This window comes from Bufo gargarizans, chromosome 2, assembly GCF_014858855.1.
Source record: "Bufo gargarizans isolate SCDJY-AF-19 chromosome 2, ASM1485885v1, whole genome shotgun sequence".
NCBI lineage: Eukaryota > Metazoa > Chordata > Amphibia > Anura > Bufonidae > Bufo > Bufo gargarizans.
Window position 1 is genome coordinate 214,055,442 of NC_058081.1, and position 27,372 is coordinate 214,082,813.

The window sequence follows — 27,372 nt, forward strand, 5'->3', positions numbered from 1 at the left end:
GTCCGGATGCGTTCAGCGAAACTCGCACCATTTTGCAAGCAAGTTCAGGCAGTTTTGTCTGCAATTGTGTTCAGTTGTTCAGTCTTTTCTGCGCGAGAGCAATGCGTTTTGATGCGTTTTTCACGCACGTGATAAAAAACAGAAGGTTTGCAAACAACATCTCCTAGCAATCATCAGTGAAAAACGCATCGCACCCGCACTTGCTTCCGGATGCAATGCGTTTTTCACTGAAGCCCATTCACTTCTATGGGGCCAGGGCTGCATAAAAAACTCAGAATATAGAACATGCTGCGATTTTCACGCAACGCAGAACTGATGTGTACACAGACACACTGAAATTAATGGGTCAGGATTCAGTGCGGGTGCTATGCGTTCACATCACGCAGAAAACTCGCTCATGTGAAAGGGGCCACTTATCACGCTTCAAACCGTGGTGGATCCTGACAATAGCAGTCATGACAAAAGATTTACCTCGTTTGCCTGTCTCTCATAATACTACACAAACACATAAAAGTGAACGCCTGCAATAATTCCACTGAACAGCAGCAGACGGAGGGTAAAACCCGCTCCATAAAGCTGTCAAAATACTACCTGATGTTTACCCCATCCTACTGGGAAAAGGCTGCCATTCTTCTTTTAGTAATTCTTGCTGGCATTAATCAGTCATTGTACATTAGAAGCAGCAGCTGGAGTGTTCCGAGTGATAATGAAACCTGCAACAAGCCATCTTCAGCCGTCTCTCGCAGACAATAAGGGAATTAAAATTTCAATTTAAATGCAGAGGTCTGAAACACGCTTCAGTGGCAAAATTACTTCAATTAATGTGAACGGAATATAAAAAGAGATGACTGCGCCAAAGGTGATGCAGCAAACTTAAGAGTTGTGTCAATTAATGAACCCGCTGCTAAGCCACAGAGTGGCGGCTGCCGGGAGTCTATACCAAAGGATTTCATTTCTGCTACGCAAACCGACCATTAACCCATACACAGTCAAGTACCAGCATCCACGACCTCGAGCTGGAACGTGGACGTAAGGGAGATCAATACAATATATGTTTAACATGAATACAGGGAGGCATGATGTCACCAGTCTGTCCTGTTTGGTTTGAATCCCCTATTAACACTCACAGCTAAATTTACTTGGGAGCTAATTAAAAATAATCAGAATCATACAAAAAGAAAAGTTTGACATTTCTATGGGCATCACCGTTTCCAAAAGGCCTCATGGCCGCGACTGTATTTTTGGTCCGCCTCAGATCAGCATGTTTTGGGGCTCAGATGCGGACCAGTTTATTTTTGTGGGACCTCAAAAAATTCCAGACAGGACACAGATGTCCTCTGTGTGCTGTTCACATAAGCGAGTCCGTCCCGCAAGTTATAGAACGTGTCTTATTCTTGTCTGTTTTGCAGACAAGAATAGGCATTTCTACTATTCCTGCGAATCTGCGGTAAACCACAAAATACATCTGGTCAGGTCAGTGGCGTACATAGAGAAGCAAGGGCCCCATAGCAAGGATCAAACCAGGCCCCCACACAGGACAGAAGGATTTCTGCCTAAACCCTTTTTAATGGCCCGTGGGCCATTTTTCCCACTGCCTCATTTGCTAAAAGTTGTTCCTTTAGAGCAGGTATGCTCAACCTGCGGCCCTCCAGCTGTTGCAAGACTACAACTCCCAGCATTCCCAGACAGTCTACAGCTATCAGCCTGCAGGAGGGCATGGTGGGAGTTGTAGTTTCACAACAGCTGGAGGGCCATAGGTTGAGCATCCCTGCTTTAGAGGGTAAAGTCCTGACCAAGTTTTCACCTCCAGTGGAAGAGGAGATAACTAAGAAAACTAAGACTGGGCCCCCTCTCACCCTTGGCCCCATAGCAGTCGCATGGTCTGCCGCTATGACAGTTATGCCCCTGGGTCATGTGCCTAAGTGCCAATAATATCTGTAGCTAGTAAAAATATGAAGCCTCAGGAGGGGATGTCTATTGTCATAGAACACTGATAGGAAAAATACTTATCTCTTACTTTTATAGCCCAGGTCCCTATATATATCAGACAAAGGAGAGGGAAGGAGAATCTGTGACACCTGGGTGACTTTCCATATTAGTGACAGATCTATATCTGCTTAAAAGGGTTCTCCGGGAAAGGAAAAAAAATAAAAAATACTGATAAACATTTTGTTCTAAATAGACTGTTAAATGCCTTTAATTATTTATAATAGCTTCTTTCATCCACTGGAAGAATTAAAATGGCTCCTGTCAGATTCCTGGACAAGGAATCCATCCTTCTAATGACACTGCAGGACGGCCTGTGTGAGAAAGCAGAGCACAGAGCCCTATGTAAAGTCTGCCGGTCTCAGCACTGTGAAGCGCTCATCTGTCTGGGAGAGAGCTGAAGTCACCTCACCTCAAACACACAGGCTGAAGTTTTTTGTAATGGCATTGTTCCCCCACAGCAGCGTGCGTCTGGTCCTCATTCCTGCTCTTCAGCTTGTGAAGTGTACCGAAGCACACGGACACAGCGGAGCAGTTATCTCAGCTGTCATCTGCACATAATATACAGCTTCACAGTGCTGATGCAGGCAGAGAGCAGAGTTTACATAGGGCTCTGTGCTCTGCTTTCCCACACAGGCCGTCCTGCAGGGTCATTAGGAGGACAGATTCCTTGTGACAGGAGCCATTTTAATTCCTTCACCGATTGCCACCTAGAGAAAATTATCCATTATAAATAAAGGCATTCACAAGTTTATTTAAAATAACATGTTTTTTCAGTATTTTCTTTTATTTATTTTTTCTTTCCCCGCAAACCCCTTTAAGGCTTTCTCTAGGAGTCTTGGCAGCATTTAAAGATGACCTGAACCTCTCCTGACATTTCTGCTTTAGTATTTTAACTAAATAACTATTGTGGATCATCATTTCTTTTCACTCTGTGTTGTGCCATTCTTTTATTATTCCTATATTCAAGAAGTTTATTAATAATTTGCCAACAGTCTGCAGTAGAGGTCCAAGTGGGTATTATAAACTGGGGGTGTGCGTAGTCTGCCAATGGCAGATCTGATGGTGTCACACAGTTGGATCTACTGCTGCCATCTAGTAATAATAATAGAGGAATGGTACAACATATACCGGTAGATATAAAAAATTATGCTCTTATATTGTTTTTACTTGAGGGATGCAAGTTGTTAATAAAACAGACATGTTAGGAGAGGTGACAGGTCCTCTTTAAACAGCTTAACATGAAAATATATTTTTTATATATATATATTATCCCCAGCATATTATTTACTATGATGTACTAGAATAATATAATATATAATAACATTGTCACATGTAATTTTGAACATGTTTCCCATCTGCAGACTTCCTTTAAAAGGGTTTTCCAAGGTTTTAATACTGATGACCTATCGTCTGACCTAGGTAATCAGTGTCTGACCGGGGGAGGAGGTGTCTGACCCCTGGGACACCCGCCAGTCAGCTGTTTGAGAAGGCACTGGAACGCCCGCGAGCACCACAGCCTTCTTGCAGCTTGCACAGTGCCGTCCCTTAGCCCAAAGTGTCGCCACTTGGCCTAAGAAAAGCAGAGACAAGGCTGTGGTGCTACTGTGAGCACCGATGCCTTCTCAAACTGCAAAGACAGACTGCGTATATTTTCTTGCAAATCTGCCACATTCATAATTTACATGGACAGTCATTCATTAGAAAGGCTAGGATCTAATGCTACATTTCCCCTGAAAGAAAATATGTGGAGGGCCATGGCTTTCTCTGGTGAGAACAGCCGATTACTGGGGGTTATAGAAGACAGTCCTGAAGTGTACAATATCTTCTCCACCACTTATTATTTGACATAGTCCCCAAGGCATCTTCCATTTCCTTTATATTTATAGAAGCATCCAGGAAGTTTCGCTGCTCCTCATTTAGAGTAGGGAGTTGCGATTTGTCTAGGAAGCCTGCAATCTCTGCGTCTGCAACATCCACTTTTGATTTATATAATAAAGAATAAAACTCGTGCATGACCTCTAGGATCTGATCTGTTGCCGTGCACAAGATCCCAGCTAAATTACGCAGAGCAGGTATGTATGCCGATGGTAGTTGGGCCCTAGATACGAGTGCCAATAACCTTCCCATTCTGTCCCCCTCCTCGTAATAAGACGGCTTTTTAAAAAAGCGTTTATTCGTCGCGTTACGGAGCATTTAGAGCTTGCGGTGTTTCCTTCCATAGTGTTGCGTTCTCCAGAGAAGGGTGCTCCACATACTCTGCCTTTGCATTTTCCACCCCCTTCAGTAGTTTCTGTACGGTCGCTCTAGTTTCATTACGTTTCGCGTTAACTTCTGCTATGAGCAGCCCTCTCAAGTATGCCTTCATGGTATCCCACACTACTAACCTAGATGCTGTAGGTAGATCATAACGGAAAAACTCCCTCAGCCTTTCTCCCACTCCCGACAGGTCAGGTAGAATAGAGAGCCAGTGCGGATTGAATTTCCATAATTTAATGTTGGGAGAAGAAAATTAACAGTCACTAAAACTGGGGAGTGATCAGAGAGTCGTCTAGGTAAGTATTGTATATCCTCAATCTTTTCTGGATAACGATTCGTATTTACTGGAGTAACATAAGTGAGTATTGTTTTGTGTATGGATTCCTCAGCCTCCAATAATCTAACAGGTCTCCTCTGACGTCAAATGGGTGAATGTACCCATTTTGTCCAATGCCACGCTAATCACATTATTAAAATCCCCCATAATTACCGCTGGAAAAGCGGGTATGTCCACAAGAAATGACAGCACTTTCCTAATGGTCAATGGCGAGTATGGTGGTGGTATATAGACCCCAACTATAGGACAAGGTGTATTGAGAATTGTGCCATATATACAGACGTAGCACCCGTTATCGTCTATCTTATCAGATATATATTGGAAAGCTACACTCCTATAGATGAGTATGCTAGCCCCCTTCGCATTGGTGGAATAAGTGGCGTGAAAGTAATGATTAGCCCATTGAGGTTCAAGTAGCTGGGTCTGATCCTACATTAAATGTGTCTCCTGCAAGCAGCATATCAGGGGCTGGTACTCCACCACTTCTTAATAACTCTGCCGAGTTGATGTGTGCTGATATTTTCCCTTTTGATTAGTAAAGCATGCTGGGACAGTAACTTCTAAAACCTTTGTATGTATGTATGTATCCTTCCAAAATATACCTCACAACCTCCCACAAGTCCCAAACTCTACATATTACTCCCAGACACATTTCAGCACTTCTTAAATACACCAGATTGACACTGTCTGACCTGTTACATTTGCCCTTGGCAGCTGAAGACATCTGTGTTGGTCCCATGTTCATATGTGCCCGCATTGCTGAGAAAAATGATGTTTTACTATATGCAAATGAGCATCCAGGAACAACGGGGGCATTGCCATTACACCTAGAGGCTCTGCTCTCTCTGCAACTGCCGGGCCCTCGGCCCTTTGATTGACAGGGCCAGGTGTGGTGATGTTTACTTTGCCTGGTCCTATCAAAGTGGAGGGGGCGTGGCAGTGGCAGACAGCAGAGCGTCTAGGTGTAAGGGCAAGCCCTTTATTGCTCCTAGAGGCTCATTTGCATATATTCAAAAAATTTGTTGTTGTTTTTTTCAGCAATGCAGGCACATATGTACAAACCGGATTCCAAAAAAGTTGGGACACTAAACAAATCGTGAATAAAAACTGAATGCAATGATGTGGAGATGGCAAATGTCAATATTTTATTTGCAATAGAACGTAGATGACAGATCAAACGTTTAATCCGAGTAAATGTACCATTTTAAAGGAAAAATACGTTGAATCAAATTTTCACGGTGTCAACAAATCCCCAAAAAGTTGGGACAAGTAGCAATAAGAGGCTGGAAAAAGTAAATTTGAGCATAACGAAGAGCTGGAAGACCAATTAACACTAATTAGGTCAATTGGCAACATGATTGTCTCTCAGAAGCCAAGATGGGTAGAGGATCACCAATTCCCACAATGTTGCGCAGAAAGATAGTGGAGCAATATCAGAAAGGTGTTACCCAGCGAAAAATTGCAAAGACTTTGCATCTATCATCATCAACTTTGCATAACATCATCCGAAGATTCAGAGAATCTGGAACAATCTCTGTGCGTAAGGGTCAAGGCCGTAAAACCATACTGGATGCCCGTGATCTCCGGGCCCTTAAACAACACTGCACCACAAACAGGAATGCTACTGTAAAGGAAATCACAGAATGGGCTCAGGAATACTTCCAGAAACCATTGTCAGTGAACACAATCCACCGTGCCATCCGCCGTTGCCAGCTGAAACTCTACAGTGCAAAGAAGAAGCCATTTCTAAGCAAGATCCACAAGCTCAGGCGTTTTCACTGGGCCGGGGATCATTTAAAATGGAGTGTGGCAAAATGGAAGACTGTTCTGTGGTCAGACGAGTCACGATTCGAAGTTCTTTTTGGAAATCTGGGACGCCATGTCATCCGGACAAAAGAGGACAAGGACAACCCATGTTGTTATCAACGCTCAGTTCAGAAGCCTGCATCTCTGATGGTATGGGGTTGCATGAGTGCGTGTGGCATGGGCAGCTTGCATGTCTGGAAAGGCACCATCAATGCAGAAAAATATATTCAGGTTCTAGAACAACATATGCTCCCATCCAGACATCATCTCTTTCAGGGAAGACCCTGCATTTTTCAACAAGATAATGCCAGACCACATTCTGCATCAATCACAACATCATGGCTGCGTAGGAGAAGGATCCGGGTACTGAAATGGCCAGTCTGCAGTCCAGATCTTTCACCTATAGAGAACATTTGGCGCATCATAAAGAGGAAGGTGCAACAAAGAAGGCCCAAGACGATTGAACAGTTAGAGGCCTGTATTAGACAAGAATGGGAGAGCATTCCTATTTCTAAACTTGAGAAACTGGTCTCCTCGGTCCCCAGACGTCTGTTGAGTGTTGTAAGAAGAAGGGGAGATGCCACACAGTGGTGAAAATGGCCTTGTCCCAACTTTTTGGGGATTTGTTGACACCATGAAATTCTGATTCAACATATTTTTCCCTTAAAATTGTACATTTTCTCGGTTTAATCTTTTGTTCCGCGATTTATGTTCTATTCTGAATAAAATATTAGAAGTTGGCACCTCCACATCATTGCATTCAGTTTTTATTCACAATTTGTATAGTGTCCCAACTTTTTTGGAATCCGGTTTGTACATGGGACCAACACCGATGTCTTCTGCTGCCGAGTGCACATCTAACAGGTCTGCCAGTGTCATAGCTACAAATCTGCTGACAGATGCCCTTTACGTAAAGCCCAGCATTTCTTTGTAGGATGGCTATTGTTACAAAAATAGCATGTAACCTGTGTTTTTGAATCCATTTCCTTCTTTCAACAAGTCTCTTGAAAATGTCAGCTGTGGGGGTAGTCACTCATTTATCATGTTCAGCACTCTCAGATAATCTCCTCACCTTTGCACCAACTATTCCTTCTCATCTTTTTCTTTATTCTTTTGCCCTATAAAGATTTTCATGGAATGGAGGGACAGGGGAAATGAGGTTTCTGGACACCCCATGTAAACAGAACACAGGCTGCTGGTAGACTGGTAAGATGTGACTGCCGCTAATTGTACATATGTTACAACAGTTCGGGAATTCACATATACCACTGATTTATGCAAACATGCTTTACAATACTCTATGAATTAACAACCATCTTAGTTTTATGATCAGTGACTTGGTGAAAATTCCCCAATGCTCACTTAAACAATCACTGTCATTCGGAACTGTAAATAAGCCATACACATTCAAAAGGTGTCAGCAAAAAACTGCTGCCAGACACCCCTGACAGTAGGTTACCACAAGCGAGAACACAGAATAGGGCCAGAAAAAAAAAATCATTTCACCTCATTCTTCTCTTCCTCTACATCGTCTGATTGGGGGGAGTTGGTAGCTTCCAATACGGCTTTCCCATGTTCTGAACGGGTTTGGCTGACTATGCACTAAAAAGTTTGGGGGCCATAACTCTCACTACTCTATTCCATCCCTTAAAGTTCACACCTTATGATGACATGCCTTTTCATATAATTTAGACTTAAAAATACCTCAAAAAGTGGCCAAGAGGTGCAACGTGACTGCTGCCGCCACTAGGTCACGTGTCATACGTGTGACAGGTCATCATTGCAACCAATGATTGGCTGCAGCGGTCACTTGGCGCCTTTCAACAGGATGCTAATGTCAGAGCATTGTGGAGCTGTGGAGCAGGAACCCAGCAGTGGGGACCAGCTAAGTAAGAATCCCACCGCGGGTCAGCCACTCTCTGAGGTCTTTAACAACTTCCCCTATGTAGAAATACACCTTATATGAACAACCTCAGATGAACAGCATTGTAATGATAAAATGCATTAGTGGATCACATCCCCTTACCAGCATGTCAGTGGCATTCAAGTAGTGTTTACTAGCCATGGATTGCTCCAGTTTCTGAGGCACTTGCTTGATATTCTCTATTTCATCCAATAGGTTCAAGACATGCTTGTGTTCAATTCCCTCAATCCACAGCTTTCTTAGCTCATCACGCTTGCAATGGAGAAGCATCTTACAGGACAAAAGGTTCTCTTTAACCTAACAGGAAAACAGGAAAATTTCCATAAGTAGAAATACCACTGCAGATAGTGTATACACATTTACACAGAGAATACTATCAATCACTGATAACACCTCCCCTGTGTACAGCTATCAGTGCCCAACAGCTATCTCTGCATACACACTTACACAGAGAATATCACTGATAACACCTCCCCTGTGTACAGCTACCAGTCCCAACAGCTATCTCTGTATACACACTTACACAGAGAATATCACTGATAACACCTCCCCTGTGTACAGCTACCAGTCCCAACAGCTATCTCTGTATACACACTTACACAGAGAATATCACTGATAACACCTCCCCTGTGTACAGCTATCAGTGCCCAACAGCTATCTCTGTATACACACTTACTCAGGGAATACTATCAATCACTGATAACACCTCCCCTGTGTACAGCTATCCGTGACTGACAGCGATCTACAGTTGAAACCAGAAGTTTACATACACTATATAAAAAGACACATATGCATGCGTTTCTCAATATCTGACATGAAATCAGAATAAACCTTTCCTGTTTTTGATCAGTTAGGATTACTATAATTAATATTATTTGCCAAATGCCAAAATAATGAGAGAGAGAATGTTTTAAGGCATTTTTATTACTTTCTGCAAAGTCAAAAGTTTACATACATTTCATTAATATTTGGTACCATTGCCCTTAAACTGTATGACTTGGGTGAAACATTTTGACTATCCTTCCATAAGCTTCTCACAATTATTGGGTAGGAATTTGGGCCCATTCCTCTTGACAAAACTGGTGTAACTGAGCCATGTTTGTCGGTCGTTTTTCTCGCACCTGCCTTTTCAGCTTTGCCCATAAACCTTCAATAGGACTGAAATCAGGGTTTTGTCTTCAGGACACATGACGTACCGGTACGGCATGTTGTCCTGGAACTTAAGGACACATGACGTACCAGTACATCATGTATAGTTCTGATCACTGTCGCCTGGCGGGCGGTGATCGGAACCCGGTGCCTGCTCAAATCATTGAGCAGGCACCTTGGCTAAATGCGCCGGGGGGTCCTGTGACCCCTCTATGTCGTCGATCGCAGCAAACCACAGGTCAATTCAGACCAGTGGTTTTCGAAGTTTCTGATCCCCGTGGTCTTTGACCGCGGGGATCAGAAACTTCGAATAAGGCCTCATGCACACGACCGTTGTTTTATTCCGTGTCCGTTGTTCCGTTTTTTATGATTTTCTGCGGACCCATTGACTTTCAATGGGTCCGTTGAAAACTCGGCTAATGCACCCTTTGTCATCCGCGTCCGTGATCCGTCAAAACAATATAACCCGTCCTATTATTTTAGCGGAAAACGGTTTGCGTCAATGAGATCGCTAAAAAACATGGAGGCACACAGATTGTCATCCGCGCGTCCGTTTTTTTCCTATCATTTGCATGGCAAACCTGTCTTAGATATTTTTTTTTACTTTCCTTTATGTCTGGTGATCCTCCAAAAATAAAGGAAGATACACGGAAACAAAAACGGAAACGGATCACGGAACAACGGAAGCCCATTTTGCGGAACGGAACACAACAACGGTCGCGTGCATGAGGCCTAACCTTCATTTTAATGTTTAACCCCCCCTGCTGCCCTCTTTGTTATCTGCCGGCGGGCGCAGCGAAGGGGATGCGGGGAGTACGGCGTGGAGGATAGCCGAACGGTATTCAGAGTGTCAGCACATTGCTGACACTCTGCTTGAAACGCCTGACATCTGTACTGCGTTTAACCCCTTCCATGCCGCGGTCCATAGGGACCGCTGTATGGAAAAGGTTAAGAGGGAGGGAGCTCCCTCCCTCCCCCATCGGGGGCTGCTGTGCCTTTTCAGCCCCCGAAGGGAGAGGGAGGGGGCCCCCCTCCCTCCCCATCACCCACTGCTCTGCTGTGACAGCGAGTGATGGTTACCATGGCAACCAGACGCCTGCACAGGCGTGCAGCTGTCCATGGTAATGATCAGAGGCTGTCCATGGTGCTGATTAGACTTCTGCTAAAGGCGTCAAGGCTTTTCAGTATTGCATAACCCCTTTAAAGAAAGCAATGGCCCTATCCGCATATAAGGGAAAATAAATCTGTGTTGCGGATTTTGACATAACCTTATTGTGCCATTATGGACTTTTTATAGGCAGTTAACAGTTATTTTAGCACCAAACATTTTGCTAGAGGACAGACACAATCAGGAGAAGGTTAGCTGACCTGCTTGATCTTATTGCGGGAGTTGGTAATACGTTCGGTTATGTTCTGGTACGTGCGTATGGCAGTAGTGAGTTCTGTAAAGTGCTCTTCAATCTTCTTATCCAAGTCTTTATCGCAGCTCTCATAAGCTGCCTCCAAACGTCCTCTTTCGGTCTCTCTGTCTTGCACATCATCACTACTGGAAAGGGTCCTGGAACAAAAACAAAAATTACATTCTCGGTCACAAACACTATAGATTTATTTTTAAAGTCATGGTGAACATACACAAGCAAGTTGGCCAAACTACCAGATCTTGTTGGGAACGTCCAACTGTCTAAAGTATATGAGGGTTACCCTAATCTCTCCCTCTCTCAAATGCTGATCTTGAGAGAAAGAAGGATCAGCGTGTTGGAATTGAACATCCCTGATAATTGACACACTGGAGTCACATAATTAAGACCACCAGCTAATATACAGAGTAACCGCCATGCTAGATAGACAGATAGACAAGAGTGGCTCAATAAGGTCCTGGTAGGTTGTCACAAGTATCTGGAGCCATGCTGACTCGCTCCCACAAAAAACTTTGCTAGCAGAAGTGCAGTGACCATCGTCTGGTTTAGACACACGTCTGGTAGCCCCCTGGTTCATGTTGGAGGTGAGCTCCTCTGCTGTAGCGTTTAGGCTCACCATAGCTGAAGTTTACACCAATGGCATGTGAAGCTCCACAGTTTCCACAAGCTTATTCGCAATGGTGCCATTTGTCCACTCATGATTCACTTCCATCACGGCAGCACAAGAACAGTTCACAAACTGCGCAGTTTCAGAAATAGTGCCACTCTTGGCCCCAAAGTCAATAATCATCTCTTTTTGCAAATACGATAAATCACCCCTGGTGGGTACCACCAAGCCAGCTCACCACACGTGACTTCCTTCTTTAACTACGTGCTGCCAGCACCGAAAGTAGTCATAATAATGTGTATTTGTGTCGAGCATGAATGTGTATGAGGGAATTGGGAAGAATGGCTGTCGCCCACTTTTACATTGCATTTTATGCACATGGATCTTGCAGATACACAACCCTCTTCAGATGTACACTTTTTAAATAAAATTACAAATTTTTCCAGTGATCCATTTCTTTCTCTATTTGCTGATGCAGCAGGGATGTAACGAACTAAGGCTACTTTCACACTAGCGTTCGGGTTTCCGCTCGTGAGCTCCGTTTGAAGGAGCTCACGAGCGGACCCGAACGCAGCCGTCCAGCCCTGATGCAGTCTGAATGGAGGCGGATCCGCTCAGACTGCATCAGTCTGGCGGCGTTCAGCATCCGCTCCGCTCGCCTCCGCACGGACAGACGGACAGCTGAACGCTGCTTGCAGCGTTCGGGTGTCCGCCTGGCCGTGCGGAGGCGTGCGGATCTGTCCAGACTTTCAATGCAAGTCAATGGGGACGGATCCGTTTGAAGATGCCACAATGTGGCTCAATCTTCAAGCGGATCCGTCCCCCATTGACTTTACATTGAAAGTCTGGACGGATCCGTACGAGGCTATTTTCACACTTAGCTGTTCTATGCTAAAAATAATGCAGACGGATCCGTTCTGAACGGAGCCTCCGTCTGCATTATTATGAGCGGATCCGTTCAGAACGGATCCGCCCGAACGCTAGTGTGAAAGTAGCCTCAAACAGCAGCAATCGAGTGATGGGAAACATCACACATACTGGAGGCAGATCACAGCTTGATTTCCTACCAAGAACAATGGCCAGCATCTACTAGTGGCTGCATCTAGAGTTTGACATGTTACTTTGCATCAAGTTTTAAAAGAATAATGCACTGCACCTCACTTAACAAGGAACACGGCTTAAGAGCTAACAATTTGTGCCAAAATAGCTCCAAAACTTAGGAGTAAAAGTAAAGCAACCAATAGTTGGTAAAGAGCTAGACAAGAGTGTCTAGCCCTGCACCAGATGTATCATCCAGCCCGAGCCACATAGACTACTAGGTCTAATCTTACAATGTAGAGGTTAGTCATAATCGGTAAATCTGCCCCTATGTTCTTGCAATTTAACTAGTCATCTTGATAACTAAAATGTCCATGCTGTGAAGCACCTGCCACGACATCCGTCGTACACGTACAGTCGATGTTGGGTCTTTAAAGATGGCTCCCACTCAGGACTGGAGTGGGTACCATAGCTGCCAGGTGCCTGTTTTACACAGCAGACATCCAGTGGCAAAGTCAGTGATCGGTGATAATGCCAATCACAGACTATTAAGCCCTCAGATGCTCATCTGAGAAGTCTTTTCTGCTCACTGGGGTGGAACAGATCCCCCATGCTGAGAACACATGAGCCGTTTGTTATGGGGGAATCTGTGGAGGACGCCCTGTTATGGGGGAATCTGTGGAGGACGCCCTGTTATGGGGGAATCTGTGGAGGACGCCCTGTTATGGGGGAATCTGTGGAGGACGCCCTGTTATGGGGGAATCTGTGGAGGACGCCCTGTTATGGGGGAATCTGTGGAGGACGCCCTGTTATGGGGGAATCTGTGGAGGACGCCCTGTTATGGGGGAATCTGTGGAGGACGCCCTGTTATGGGGGAATCTGTGGAGGACGCCCTGTTATGGGGGAATTATTGGCCTGTGTTTATATTAAGTATGACTAGAACCTCCCTTATCCATAGGAATGCACCCATGTACTGCAGTACATCAGTGTATTACTATAGATGAGGGGAGTTCTAGTCATATTTAACACACATTTCATTTTTAGGCCATGCCCTGAGCTGTCACTCACCCAGAACTTTAGGTGACAGGGCAGGGAATAGCACAGGGCAACAGAGGGCCAGTAAACTCTGTTGCTTTCTCTATCACAGTAGGAGTGACAGAGCTTTGTAACAGCGGCGCTCGTGGTACGGCAATGGGAGGAAGTAAGCCGATTGGTGGAGACAGGGGAGCAGCAGTAGTTCCCACCAGCACACACCACTAATCAGCGTGCGGGGGCCAATGTAGAGTTGAAGAACTGCTCTCCTCTCTTCTCCTCTGGTATGGAGCGGACCCGGACAGCAGATCTGTGGTAAGGACGTGCAGGCTGGCGGCATTCAGCATCACTTAATAAGCACGCTCAGAAGCAGGCTTAGCAACAGCTCCTGCTGTCCTGCAATAGTGCCAGATATCTTGATTTGAGGCACCTTCACTTTATAAGACGCACTGACTTCCCTTCCCCCCACTTTTTTGCATCTTATAAAGCGAAAAATACGTTAAGTATTTATCCCATAAAAGGATGAACGGGTCCATGTGCAATTCACAAAAAAGGCGGATCGGACACAGATTAAAAATTTGGTCATGTGCTTGGGGCCTTAAATAGTGAATGCTATCACCGATAAGATTGCCCCTGTGTACAAGCGAGTTTAGAAAAAGAAGGTATTTTAGACCGCTCAGATCAGGTTATAGACTCCTGTGCCATCATCACAATGGTACCTTTATTTGTTCTGTCCTCCGCTGAGATCTTCGCAAAAAGATGACAATTACCGGTAATTTGATTTCCTGTAGCCTCCACAATGGCACTGATAGGAGCTTGATCCCGCCTCCCAGGTACGGGAAACAGCGGAAGCCCAAATAATAAGACACCTTCTCCTACCTACTCCAGTTAATAACAGAGAACCGAAGATATTTCATAAACATACCAACATCATATGAACAAATACAATCTGTGACTTAGAACAAACAAATATTCTATATGTATTTTTTGTTTTGTTTTTTAGGAGGGGGGGGGGACCCAGTGCCGTTGTGGAGGCTACAGGAAATCATATTACCGGTAAGAGTAATTATCATCTTTGCCTAACGCCTCTACACCGGCACTGATAGGAGATTTTCAGAGTAGAATTTTTCTTTACGACCAAATTCCAGATCCTGGCTAGCTATAACATCAAGTTTATAATGCCTAAAGAAAGTCATGGGGTTAAACCATGTGGCTGCCTTACATATCTGATCCACAGAGGCAGCCTCTCTTTCAGCCCAAAAGGTGGACAAAGCTCTCGTAGAATAGGCCTTCAACCCCAAGGGAGGAGAAACCTTTTCTTTATAGCAAAGGATGATGGTCAGTTTTATCCACCGGGCTATTAGAGGCTCCTAGACTTTTATTTTCTCCTTGAAACTGGACAAGGAGATGGTCAGACTTTGTAAAAGATTGCTGGTTGTAAGATGCGTCTCTTGGAGGCACAGGATTTGTGGGCTGTGATTCCTAATAAAAGCTAGAACCATGGATCTTTTTTGAGGTGTACCCAATCCCCTAACATTCCATGATAAGATTTTTTTATTCAGCCATGGAATCCTGGGTGTAAATATAGCCTCAGGAGTGAAATATGATGTAGTTGGTATATAATAGAACAGTAGTGAAACATAAAAACTGTAGCTAACGGAGCTATCATAATAGTTATCCAACCTAGTAAACCTATAAAACTATCTTAACTAGGGCTGCACGAGATGGGAATTTTGTGCGATTGCGATTAGGGCCCTAAAAATTGCGATAACAATATGCGATGCAATATTTTAAGGGAATTGTGCTAGAGGTCTATTTGCTTGGATTTTCCCATATGAGCCGCTGACACGGCTGGGTATGACACTGTTGTGGGGGATCTGTGGAGGACGCCGTGCTGTGGGGGATCTGTGGAGGACGCCGTGCTGTGGGGGATCTGTGGAGGATGCCGTGTGTGGGGGGGGGGATCTGTGGAAGACGCCGCTATGGGGGGGGGGGGGTGGAATCTGTGGAGGACGCCGCTATGGGGGGGGGGGGATCTGTGGAGGACGCCGTCATGGGGGGGGGGGGGATCTGTGGAGGACGCCGTCATGGGGGGGGGGGATCTGTGGAGGACGCCGTTATGGGGGGGGGAATCTGTGGAGGACGCCGTTATGGGGGGGGGGGGGAGGGAATCTGTGGAGGACGCCGTTATGGGGGGGGGGGGGGGGATCTGTGGAGGACGCTGTTATAGGGCCATGAGGGGGGCCAGCATAAGACATACAGGGAGTGCAGAATTATTAGGCAAATGAGTATTTTGACCACATCATCCTCTTTATGCATGTTGTCTTACTCCAAGCTGTATAGGCTCGAAAGCCTACTACCAATTAAGCATATTAGGTGATGTGCATCTCTGTAATGAGAAGGGGTGTGGTCTAATGACATCAACACCCTATATCAGGTGTGCATAATTATTAGGCAACTTCCTTTCCTTTGGCAAAATGGGTCAAAAGAAGGACTTGACAGGCTCAGAAAAGTCAAAAATAGTGAGATATCTTGCAGAGGGATGCAGCACTCTTAAAATTGCAAAGCTTCTGAAGCGTGATCATCGAACAATCAAGCGTTTCATTCAAAATAGTCAACAGGGTCGCAAGAAGCGTGTGGAAAAACCAAGGCGCAAAATAACTGCCCATGAACTGAGAAAAGTCAAGCGTGCAGCTGCCAAGATGCCACTTGCCACCAGTTTGGCCATATTTCAGAGCTGCAACATCACTGGAGTGCCCAAAAGCACAAGGTGTGCAATACTCAGAGACATGGCCAAGGTAAGAAAGGCTGAAAGACGACCACCACTGAACAAGACACACAAGCTGAAACGTCAAGACTGGGCCAAGAAATATCTCAAGACTGATTTTTCTAAGGTTTTATGGACTGATGAAATGAGAGTGAGTCTTGATGGGCCAGATGGATGGGCCTGTGGCTGGATTGGTAAAGGGCAGAGAGCTCCAGTCAGACTCAGACGCCAGCAAGGTGGAGGTGGAATACTGGTTTGGGCTGGTATCATCAAAGATGAGCTTGTGGGGCCTTTTCGGGTTGAGGATGGAGTCAAGCTCAACTCCCAGTCCTACTGCCAGTTTCTGGAAGACACCTTCTTCAAGCAGTGGTACAGGAAGAAGTCTGCATCCTTCAAGAAAAACATGATTTTCATGCAGGACAATGCTCCATCACACGCGTCCAAGTACTCCACAGTGTGGCTGGCAAGAAAGGGTATAAAAGAAGAAAAACTAATGACATGGCCTCCTTGTTCACCTGATCTGAACCCCATTGAGAACCTGTGGTCCATCATCAAATGTGAGATTTACAAGGAGGGAAAACAGTACACCTCTCTGAACAGTGTCTGGGAGGCTGTGGTTGCTGCTGCACGCAATGTTGATGGTGAACAGATCAAAACACTGACAGAATCCATGGATGGCAGGCTTTTGAGTGTCCTTGCAAAGAAAGGTGGCTATATTGGTCACCGATTTGTTTTTGAATGTCAGAAATGTATATTTGTGAATGTTGAGATGTTATATTGGTTTCACTGGTAAAAATAAATAATTGAAATGGGTATATATTTGTTTTTTGTTACGTTGCCTAATAATTATGCACAGTAATAGTCACCTGCACACACAGATATCCCCCTAAAATAGCTAAAACTAAAAACAAACTAAAAACTACTTCCAAAAATATTCAGCTTTGATATTAATTAGTTTTTTGGGTTCATTGAGAACATGGTTGTTGTTCAATAATAAAATTAATCCTCAAAAATACAACTTGCCTAATAATTCTGCACTCCCTGTATAGCATCTTATGCTGGTCCCCCTCATGGCCCTATGTGTCCTAAACTGCGCCCATAACTGGTTTTGTGTGTAAAGTATTTGACTAGTGTGTAAAACAAACTCTCTCCTATTGATAACATGGCCAGCCTCTGTACTCACTGTCACGATGAATGCACTGCAGCGAGCTAGCCAGCGGGCACTTAGTCACGCTCCTCCCACGTCAGGAAGCAGGAGCGTTACTAAGTGCCGGCCGGCCAGCTCACTGCAGTGCATTCATCGTGACAGTGTGTACAGAGGCTGGCCATGTTATCAATAGGAGAGAGATTGTTTCACACACTAGTAAAATACTTTACACACAGAGCCAGTTATGTGCGTGGGGCCCCTTCATATGTAATCGCAGCATTTTCGGGTCGGACAAATCGCCATATCGCATTTGCCGATTATCGCGATACAATTAATTTTGTGATATATCGTGCAGCCCTAATCTTAGCTTTGCGTGTTGGCAACTGTAAAAATATGTCTGGACCAGTGTCTTAATCCAGAGTAAAGGCCAGTTGTACCTGGATGCCTCTGCCTGCGGTGAAGGTTGGCAGAACCATGCAGGCCGCGACCACAGTTACGATGTAGCCATTTTAGTGCATTCATGCCAATATTAAAACCCCTTATATCAATATCTAAAATGAATCTATGCGTTAACAAGAAGCTGCAACTGGATAATTCTATCACATTTCAACTAAGCCAAACCAGTCTAGTACTCAGATGATCAGTCCCTGAAATTTGCCGGTCTCTTCAGCGTCTTGGAGATCTCTGTCGTAGATTCATCCACTCAGAGGCCTCTCCCTGTGAGTTGAAGAAGACCACTCTGTCTCCGTCCACTACTCTTGAGTCTTGCAGGATAGCCCATGGAGTAAGGGATGTTGGCCTCTATCAGTCGTCTCTTGACATCCATAAAAATGGTGCGTTGTTTCTGCAGTTCCATGGAGAAATCCGGAAGGATCGAGATTCTAGTACTATCAAATTTGATTTCTTGCCTCCTTCTAGCTAGAGCCAGGATCTTGTCCCTGTCTTTGCAGTTGAGGAATCTTGCCAACATGGGGCGAGGTGGGGCCCCTGCCGGGGGTGGTCTTGCAGGGACTCTGTGGGCACACTCCACCACGTATCAGCGGAGGACATCCTGGCTATTCTCTAGGCTCGAGATCTGGGAGGGAGAGGAGGAGGTAATAATAGAAAACAAGGGCGGGCCAGATGGGTGAAAGAGGTGTGGTTTTCTGGGCACATCATTGAGGGGCCTGGGCACTTGCTGCAGTAACACTGCCCCTGGGCACCTGTCGAACCTCATTAGCATAAGTTTAAAAAGTATTTTTTTTTTTTTTTTTTAGATCTCAGCGAGGGACAGAACAAATAAAGGTAACATTGTAATGAGGGCACAGGAGTCTAAAACAAATTGCGGAACCATTCATTCTCTATGGGGCAGGAATGGATGCGGACAGCACACAGTGTGCTGTCCGCTAGGGGTGGGCGATATGGCCTAAAATCTTTATTGCAATATAATTTAAAGCATATGCGATATATATTGCAATATATTATTTTCTTCTGTATGTACACAAAAAAAATACAAATTAATAAACTTTGCAAGAAATTTTTAGAGGGCGCAGTTTTTGGCTATCTTCGTATTCCAAAACATTGCTTCACTTTGAGGTGATGAAACAAATTGGTTGTATTCCCTCTCTTTGCCATTATTGTCGCCCGGCATAGTTTGCAGATTATATTTTTCTGTTCCACATCCGACCCCTTAAACCTAAACCAGGTCCATATGACCGACGTCGTACCCGTCTTCTTTATGAGCACCTCCTCCTCTTCCTCCCCACATGTAAGCTCCTCCATGAAGTTGACCAAAACAGGCACAGCTTTATGACATCTAGGGCGCCTGCAGGAAACGATTATTTCAGCAATCGAGTACTCGTCTCTAATAAGACAAACCTTCTCTTAAGTCTTAAACTATTACTAACGTATTGCTAATTGCTTTCTAAAAACAATATTTTTATGTGCCTGTGGTATAGCAGATCATCAGCCCCATGCTATTTGCCATCAGTCAGTGTCAGCCCCATGGCATTGGGGACATGTCCCCCAGAGCCAGTGCCATCAGCCCCATGGCATTTGCCATCATCTATCAGACTGTCTGATAATGGAAAATGCTATGGGGCGCTGATCTGATGGCACTGGCTCACGGGTGGACACATGTCTGAATAAGACATGTGTCCCCCAGTGAGATCAGATCAGCGCCCCATGGCATTTGCCATCATCAGACATGTGTCCCCCAGCAGTGACCCAGTGCCATCAGATCAGCCCCATGTGGCATTTGCCATCATCAGATTCCATGTGTCCCCCCTGCTATATATTCAGACAGAGTAGCCGGTCTCAGTGCCATCAGAAGATGACTAGGTTCTGGCCATCCTTTGCAAAAAGGTCCTTTCCTTATCCACTCCCCCCCCCTTCCCCCACCCAACCCCGATCCTCCAGCAAGAGTCCCCGTCCCCCCCACAAGAGTCGCTGTTATTATACTTACCTTTCCTGCAGGGTGTTCGGCAGCGGCCGGCTAATTGAGTCCGCAGATGTGGCGTCTTCTTCAAGCACTGGGCGGGACCTGACTGACATCAAATACAGCGTCAGCAAAGCGGGCTGACACTGTGTGCATTCCGGCCCTGGCCAGTACGGAGCAGTGCGGCGGCGGGAGGCCAAGGAGCCGTGAGCCAGAAGCTCCGTGGTCATATCGTGGGGCGGCGATATAGGCGATATACACAAAATCCATATCGTGGCACATATATTGACAATCACCCATATCACCCACCCCTACTGTCCGCATCCGCATTTCAGGAATGCGCCCCAATCTTCCGGCAATTGCGGACAAGAATAGGCAGTTCCATGGGTGTGCTGGCCAGGTGTATTGTGGATCCGCAATACACTACGGACGTGTGAATGAACCCTTAGGCTAGGTTCACACCTGAGCGCTTTACAGCGCGTTCCTACGCGCTGGTAACGCTCAACTGGCAAAAAAACTATGTTTCCCTATGGGCATGGTTCTCACCTGAGCGTTACGCCCCAAGAAGTACATGTGCTTCTTTGGGGCGTATTGTCACGCGCAACACCTCTGTTTTTCATTGTACTCCTCTGTGGTCAATCGCAAGAACCCGCGTATGACGCGCGTTTCCAAAATACAAAAACGCCCCAAAATACGCCTCAAAAAGGCCCGATAAAAACGCCTGTAGACAGTGCTTATCGAATACGCTCAGGTGTGAACCCAGCCTTACTGAATCTTTTCCCACAAAGGGATATCTCAAGCTGCTCAGCTCCTCCTGTTTGCAGATTGCACTGCATTTTGCGGTGACAGGTTTAATACATTTGACACATCTTCAGACAGTCTGTGTGCCAGATATTGAAATCTACACCAGCGATAAACTATGATGTATGCCAGTTTCTGACGCAATGATCGTAAATGAGGTCTTTCACCAGTTGCGCGAGAAGTGAAAGGTCAGAAATTATGATGTCCGCCATAATGTGCAACTCTTTGCTGAAACAAAAGTGGTGTAAAAATGTCACAAACGTCCCTCTAAGACTCAATCAGCAGTGCTAAGAAAGGCCCAGGCCTGAATGTCCATTTAAAAGTTCAGCTCTCCCCGAGGACGCGTCAGAACTGCGGTCACTATACGTTTCACAGAAAACAAGAGGCAAAATCCAGCTCCTTCCTGTGTCGCCCGTGACTTCTGGACATTTAGACCTCTCTTCCTGCCTGAGGGATGCCAGGAATGTATGGCAGACACAGTAAATGGCCAGGGCTGACATGATCCGTACAGTGTATAAGGGTCAGGGCTACATTTACTATTCCCCCTCTGCGCTGCTGTAAGATATGCCTAACTTATCATGAGGCGTGAGTCTTGTTATAAATTCGGCGCATCTATGGGGGTCCTTGCGCCTGCCCCCGGGTGGTGTCGTTTTTAGCTTACATTTGCTCCTGTTCCCAGGCATAAATAGAAGTAAATATGCCGGGGCTGGAGGCCTAGCCCCTGTCACACCCAACTGGCGTACAAGGCGCAAAACCAGCGTGTGACAAAATTGTGTTACACGGCCGGACAGGAAAGGAGACTTTAGTAAAGGGGCCCCAGTAACTTTAGTCACGTGGCAACATCACATCTAATGACACGACCTGATAGACATGACTGAAGGCACAGCTCTTAAAGTGGTTGGCCCATCTCACACGTTGGTGGCATACCACTAGGTTATGTCAGACAGGTGTGGGTTCCACCTCTCTATTCACCTCCATGGGGGTCCAGTGCTTGGCTATCTTGGGCGCTCCCATAGAAGTGAATGGAGCGTGGTCGTGATATACCACCAACGTGCGGGACGGACCTACCCCTTCAATGTAATACATGTACGACTCCAGCTCACTAGCAATATGCCTGTGGTTTTTTTATTTTTTGGCCAAACACCAGAGAGTAGCTCTCTGTGCAGCGCAGAACCTAGTGAAGCAGGCTTTCAGATTGTGGCAACCTGCAGGTCGCAGCGCGACCCCGTTCACTTTCATGAGTTGCGATGCTGAACTCTTTGGCCACGCAATGTGTGGTGTGGCCAAAGTCACCACGTGGCCCCAGCTTCATCAGCCAAATCAGAGTGCCAAGAGTCACCAAGTCGCAGACAATTGTACGTCACATGACGTGTGGGCAACCCAAAGCCTGATCATCAAAATGAAATACATTCTATCTGAATGGTGCCGTAACATGGAGGGAACACCCCCTAGAAGCAATGCTAGGGGATACCCTTATACTATATATTTCTGTTGGATTAAGTACAAATCAGATAAGAAAATATCTACTGTGCCATACTACTAGTCCTTGTAATTGAAAGCTAGCTGTGACATGGCTATGTCCATTAGCCCTTAAAGGAGTACTCCAACCCTGTACTACTGATAGCCTATTCTCAGGATAGGACAACAATATCTGACAACCCCCCATCAGCTGTTTCAGAGTAGCTCCGTCTATTTGCAGTGGATGGAGATGGTGACTCCAGCACTGCTCCCATTCACTTCAGTGGCAGCAGTGCTGCAGTAACTAGCTGTGTTCGGTGCACAATGGACCAAGCCAGAGCTACTCCGAAACAGCTGACCGGCAGGGGTGCGGAGTGTCAGACTCCTGCTGCTCCAATACTGATTGTCAATCCTGAAGATACGCCTTCAATAGTAAAAGGAATGGATAATCCCTTTAAGGCCTCATGCTCACGACCGTTTTTCGGGTCCGCATCCAAGCCGCAGTTTTTGCGGCTCAGGTGCGGACTCATTCACTTCATTGGGGCCACAAAAGATACAGACAGCACTCCGTGTGCTGTCCGCATCCGTTGCTCCGTTCCGTAGCCCCGCTAAAAATATATAGCATGTCCTATTCTTGTCCGTTTGGCAGACAAGAATAGGGATTTCTACAATGGGCCGCCCGTTCCGCAAATTGCTCCCAGTCCAATCTACGGGACTGCCAAACAGAAGCAGTGCACCATGCTAGGCCATGGGGACTCTGGAAATCCCTTCTTCCAGGAATATAGCACTGAAGGTCCGACAGGCCTTCAATGTTTCATCATGGTGGTAAGCCACCAGGACCCCTGTCCATCAGCTCAATCAGGGGCTTCATCCTTACCAGTGGCTGTGGCAGCTTCTTGAATGGGATGAGCTGCACTACCAGGTACAACCAATCACATGGTTGAGATGTAGATGTCCTGGAGATCGGCCAATGGGACTGGAATGGTGCTGCTCACATTCACAAATGGGACTCACCATGGATATGTTCACACAGGGTAGGTTTGTGGCAGAAAGGTCTACAATGGAAAATACGCTCCATACATGTGAATGGGCATGACTTATGCTAACAGTAGTCAGAGATTTCTGACATTTCTGAACAAATCTATCATGTGTGGAGAACTGCGGCATGTAGTGAAGGAGAAATGACAGTACAAGGCGAGGCTGGGGCTACGCTCACCCTAGTGTTTCTACTGGATCCGGCAGGGTTCAGCAAAAACACTTCCATTACTGATAATACAACTAGGGATCGACCGATAATGATTTTTTTAGGGCCGATAATTTGTGAACTTTCAGGCCGATAATTTATACCGATATTCTGGGAATTTTCATTTTTGAAAAAAAAAAAATTCCTACACAAATCTGCTGAAAATTAATGTTTATTGTTAACGTGTAGTTATTTTTTTTGTAAATCTTTCTTTTTCATTTATACTTAAAGGGGTTCTGCACTTTCAATTAACTGATGATCTATCCTCTGGATAGATCATCAGCTTCTGATCGGCGGGGGTCCGACACCCGGGACCCCCGCCGATCAGCTGTTTGAGAAGGCAGCGGCACTCCAGCAGCGCCGCGGCCTTCTCACTGTTTACCGCCAGGCCGCCCGCCCACTGACGTCACGACTTGTATCAACTACAGTGGGCGCAGCTAAGCTCTGTTCACTTGAACGGAGCTTAGCCGCGCCCACTGTAGTTGATACAAGTCGTGACGCCAGAGGATAGATCATCAGTTAATTGAAAGTGCAGAACCCCTTTAATATTTTGGTGTTTTATTTTTACAAACTTTTAGCCCCCTTAGGGACTAGAACCCTTGTCCTATTCACCCTGATAGAGATCTATCAGAGTGAATAGGAGCTCACACTGTCCCTGCTGCCCTGTGCATAGTACACACAGCAGCATGGAGCTTATCATGGCAGCCATGGCTTCAGTAACGTCCTGGCTGCCATTGTAACCGATCGGAGACCCAGGATTACACTGCTGGGGCTCCGATCGGAGGAGCAGGGGAGAGGGGATCCTGTGGCCCCTGCCACCAATGATTAATACTGGGGGGGGGGCCACACTGCGCCACCAATGTTTTTAATACTGGGGTGGGGGTGGGGGGCGCACTGCGCCACCAATGATTAATACTGGAGGGCTTGGGGGGGGGGGGCGCACTGCGCCACCAATGAAGATAAATCTCTCATTAATTCATATACATGAGGCGGGAGCTGGCTGCAGAATCATATAGCCGGCTCCCGACCTCTATGAGCGGTAGCTGCGATCTGCGGCACCTGAGGGGTTAACTACCGCAGATCGCAGCTACCGCTAATAGAGGTCGGGAGCCGGCTATGTCATTCTGCAGCTCCCGCCTCCTGTATATGAATGAATGAGAGATTTCTCTTCATTGGTGGAGCAGTGGCCATAGCCCCACCCCTCCTCTTGTCCTCCTTCCTCTCATTGGCGGCAGCAGCGGCACAGGGGGAGGGAGTCACTGCTTCCTTCTCCCCTGTGCTGCTGAGGGAACACAGAGAGCGCTGACAGCAGCGCGATCTGTGTTCCCCATAAGTTATCGGAATATCTGCAAAATACATGCCGATACCGATAACGGTCAAAATACTGAATATCAGCCGATAATATCGGTAAAACCGATAATCGGTTGATCCCTAAATACAACCATCTGCATCCGTTATGAACGGATCCGGTTGTATTATCTTTAACATGGCCAAGACGGATCCGTCATTAACTCCATTTAAAGTCAATGGGGGACGGAACAGTTTTCTATTGTGTCTGAGAAAACGGATCCGGCACCATTGACTTACATTGGGGATCTGTTTTGCTCCGCATCCAAGGACGGAAAGAAAACTGCAGCTTCCTGCACTTTGCTCTCCGGTATGGGAACGCAGCCAAACGGAACGGAATACATTTTGGAGCACTCCGTTCAGTTCAGTTTTGTCCCTATTGACAATGAATGGGGACAAAACTGAAGCGTTTTCCTCCGGTATTAAGATCCTATGAAGGAACTGAATAGCGGAAAAGTTAAACGCAAGTGTGAAAGTAGCCTGACACAGGAATGGTGGCAGCACACTGTGAACATGGCATGCAAATGGTCAAAACACAAACGAGCTGCCAGGCCGACGGGCCCAGATCATAGGGGAGAAGACAAGCCATCACTGGACAGACACACTGCACAGCTGGCACAGGCACGGCCTAGAGCACTGCACAGCCATAACTGGCACGGCAAGCCACACTGCACAGTCATCACCGCCACGGCCTATCACACTGTACAGCCATCACCTACATGGCCCGCCACACTCGTCACCAGCCCACCACCGGCACGAACTGGAGCACTGCACAGCCAGCCACACTGCACAGCCATTACCGGTACACTGCACAGTCTTCACTGGCCTGGCACACTGCACAGCAGTCCCAGCCATGGTCTGGCACACGGCACAGCCATGGTCTGGCACACGGCACAGCCATGGTCTGGCACACGGCACAGCCATGGTCTGGCACACGGCACAGCCATGGTCTGGCACACTGCACAGCCGGCACAGCCATGGTCTGGCACACTGCACAGCCTGGCACAGCCATGGTCTGGCACACTGCACAGCTGGCACAGCCATGGTCTGGCACACTGCACAGCTGGCACAGCCATGGTCTGGCACACTGCACAGCTGGCACAGCCATGGTCTGGCACACTGCACAGCTGGCACAGCCATGGTCTGGCACACTGCACAGCAGCCATCAAGACCCCAAGAGAAGGGACACAGTCCTGTATCTTGTCGCAGACCCGCTGTATCCGATACCATATACTGGATGCGCTCTCCCATTCAGCACACGTCTTCCGCTATGTACTATTCACACTACAGCCGTCAGTATGACAGATGACGGGCGCAGCACACTGACGGGCAGAAGCACATCACGCACCTAATGACAGAGATAAGTAACCCAGAAGGGTCTTTGCTTTTGCTCATCTGGCCCCTGTATCCGGACATCTTCACGTTCCTGCTTCCTCCTCTCACACCAAAACAGTCACACTGTACTACTGCGCATGCGCAACAACTACGTCAGCCGACGAGTACACTGCGTGCAGCCCCGTGATCAGTGTTCATCCTAAACCTCTAGCAGGCGCAAGGACCTTTGATGATGTCATGAGCATGTGACCAGTCACGTGTGTGGGAGGAGATTCTAGACTGTGCTGCGGAGTCTGCGGACTGCTGCATGAGGTGTGCTATGCTTGTACAGCTGTTGTACTGACACATCACCAACACACAGCTCTGCACTGTATCCCCTACACACACATCACTGCACTGTATCCTTTACACACACAGCTCTGCACTGTATCCTTTACACACAGCTCTGCACTGTATCCTTTACACGCTCTGCACTGTATCCTTTACACGCTCTGCACTGTATCCTTTACACGCTCTGCACTGTATCCTTTACACGCTCTGCACTGTATCCCTTACACGCACAGCTTTGTACTGATGGCAGTCACAATGCCTAAGGAAGCCATCGGGCTGCCATCCAAGCTATCGGGTTCCCGTCACAGTAGTGCGGGGACCCAATGGCACCTTCCTCCATCCACAGACATTGCGCGCGCTGCGGCATATCTAGGGTTAATGCGCCGGCATCTGTGTTTTTACTGATGGCGGTGCATACAGCAGGGGTCGCCTATCAGTAACTGCCGGACCCCTGTTGCTGATCAGGCGGGCACAGGAGCTAGTACTGGAGGGTAAAGAATACAGTGCAGAGCTGTGTGTAAGGGATACAGTGCACAGCTGTGCATGTGTAAAGGATACAGTACAGAGCTGTTCGTGTAAGGAATACATTGCAGAGTTGTGTGTGTAAGAGATACAGTGCAGAGCTATGTGTATGTAAGGGATACAGTGCAGGCTGTGCGTGTGTAAAGGATACAGTGCAGAGCTGTGCATGTAAAGGATACAGTTCAGAACTGTGTGTAAGGGATTCAGTGCAAAGCTGTGTGTGTAAGGGATACAGAGCATAGCTGTGTGTAAAGGATACAGTGCAGAGCTGTGTGTGTAAAGGATACAGAGCATAGCTGTGTGTAAAGGATACAGTGCAGAGCTGTGCATGTAAAGGATACAGTTCAGAACTGTGTGTAAGGGATTCAGTGCAAAGCTGTGTGTGTAAGGGATACAGAGCATAGCTGTGTGTAAAGGATACAGTGCAGAGCTGTGTGTGTAAAGGATACA

At 46.5% G+C, this 27,372-nt stretch overlaps 1 protein-coding gene across 1 annotated transcript in view; it reads right to left on the minus strand.

Moving 5' to 3' along the window:
* Positions 1-26,200, minus strand: part of EXOC4 (exocyst complex component 4) — a 499,321-nt gene extending 473,121 nt beyond the window's left edge. Inside the window, exons 1-3 of the mRNA XM_044279994.1 lie at positions 26,084-26,200; positions 10,830-11,019; positions 8,415-8,609 (exon numbers count right to left, since the gene is read on the minus strand). Of these exons, the coding sequence (XP_044135929.1) occupies positions 8,415-8,609; positions 10,830-11,019; positions 26,084-26,151 (453 nt within the window). The 5' untranslated portion in view covers positions 26,152-26,200. The remainder of the gene's footprint in view (positions 1-8,414; positions 8,610-10,829; positions 11,020-26,083) is intronic.
* Between the last annotated feature and the right edge of the window lie 1,172 nt (positions 26,201-27,372).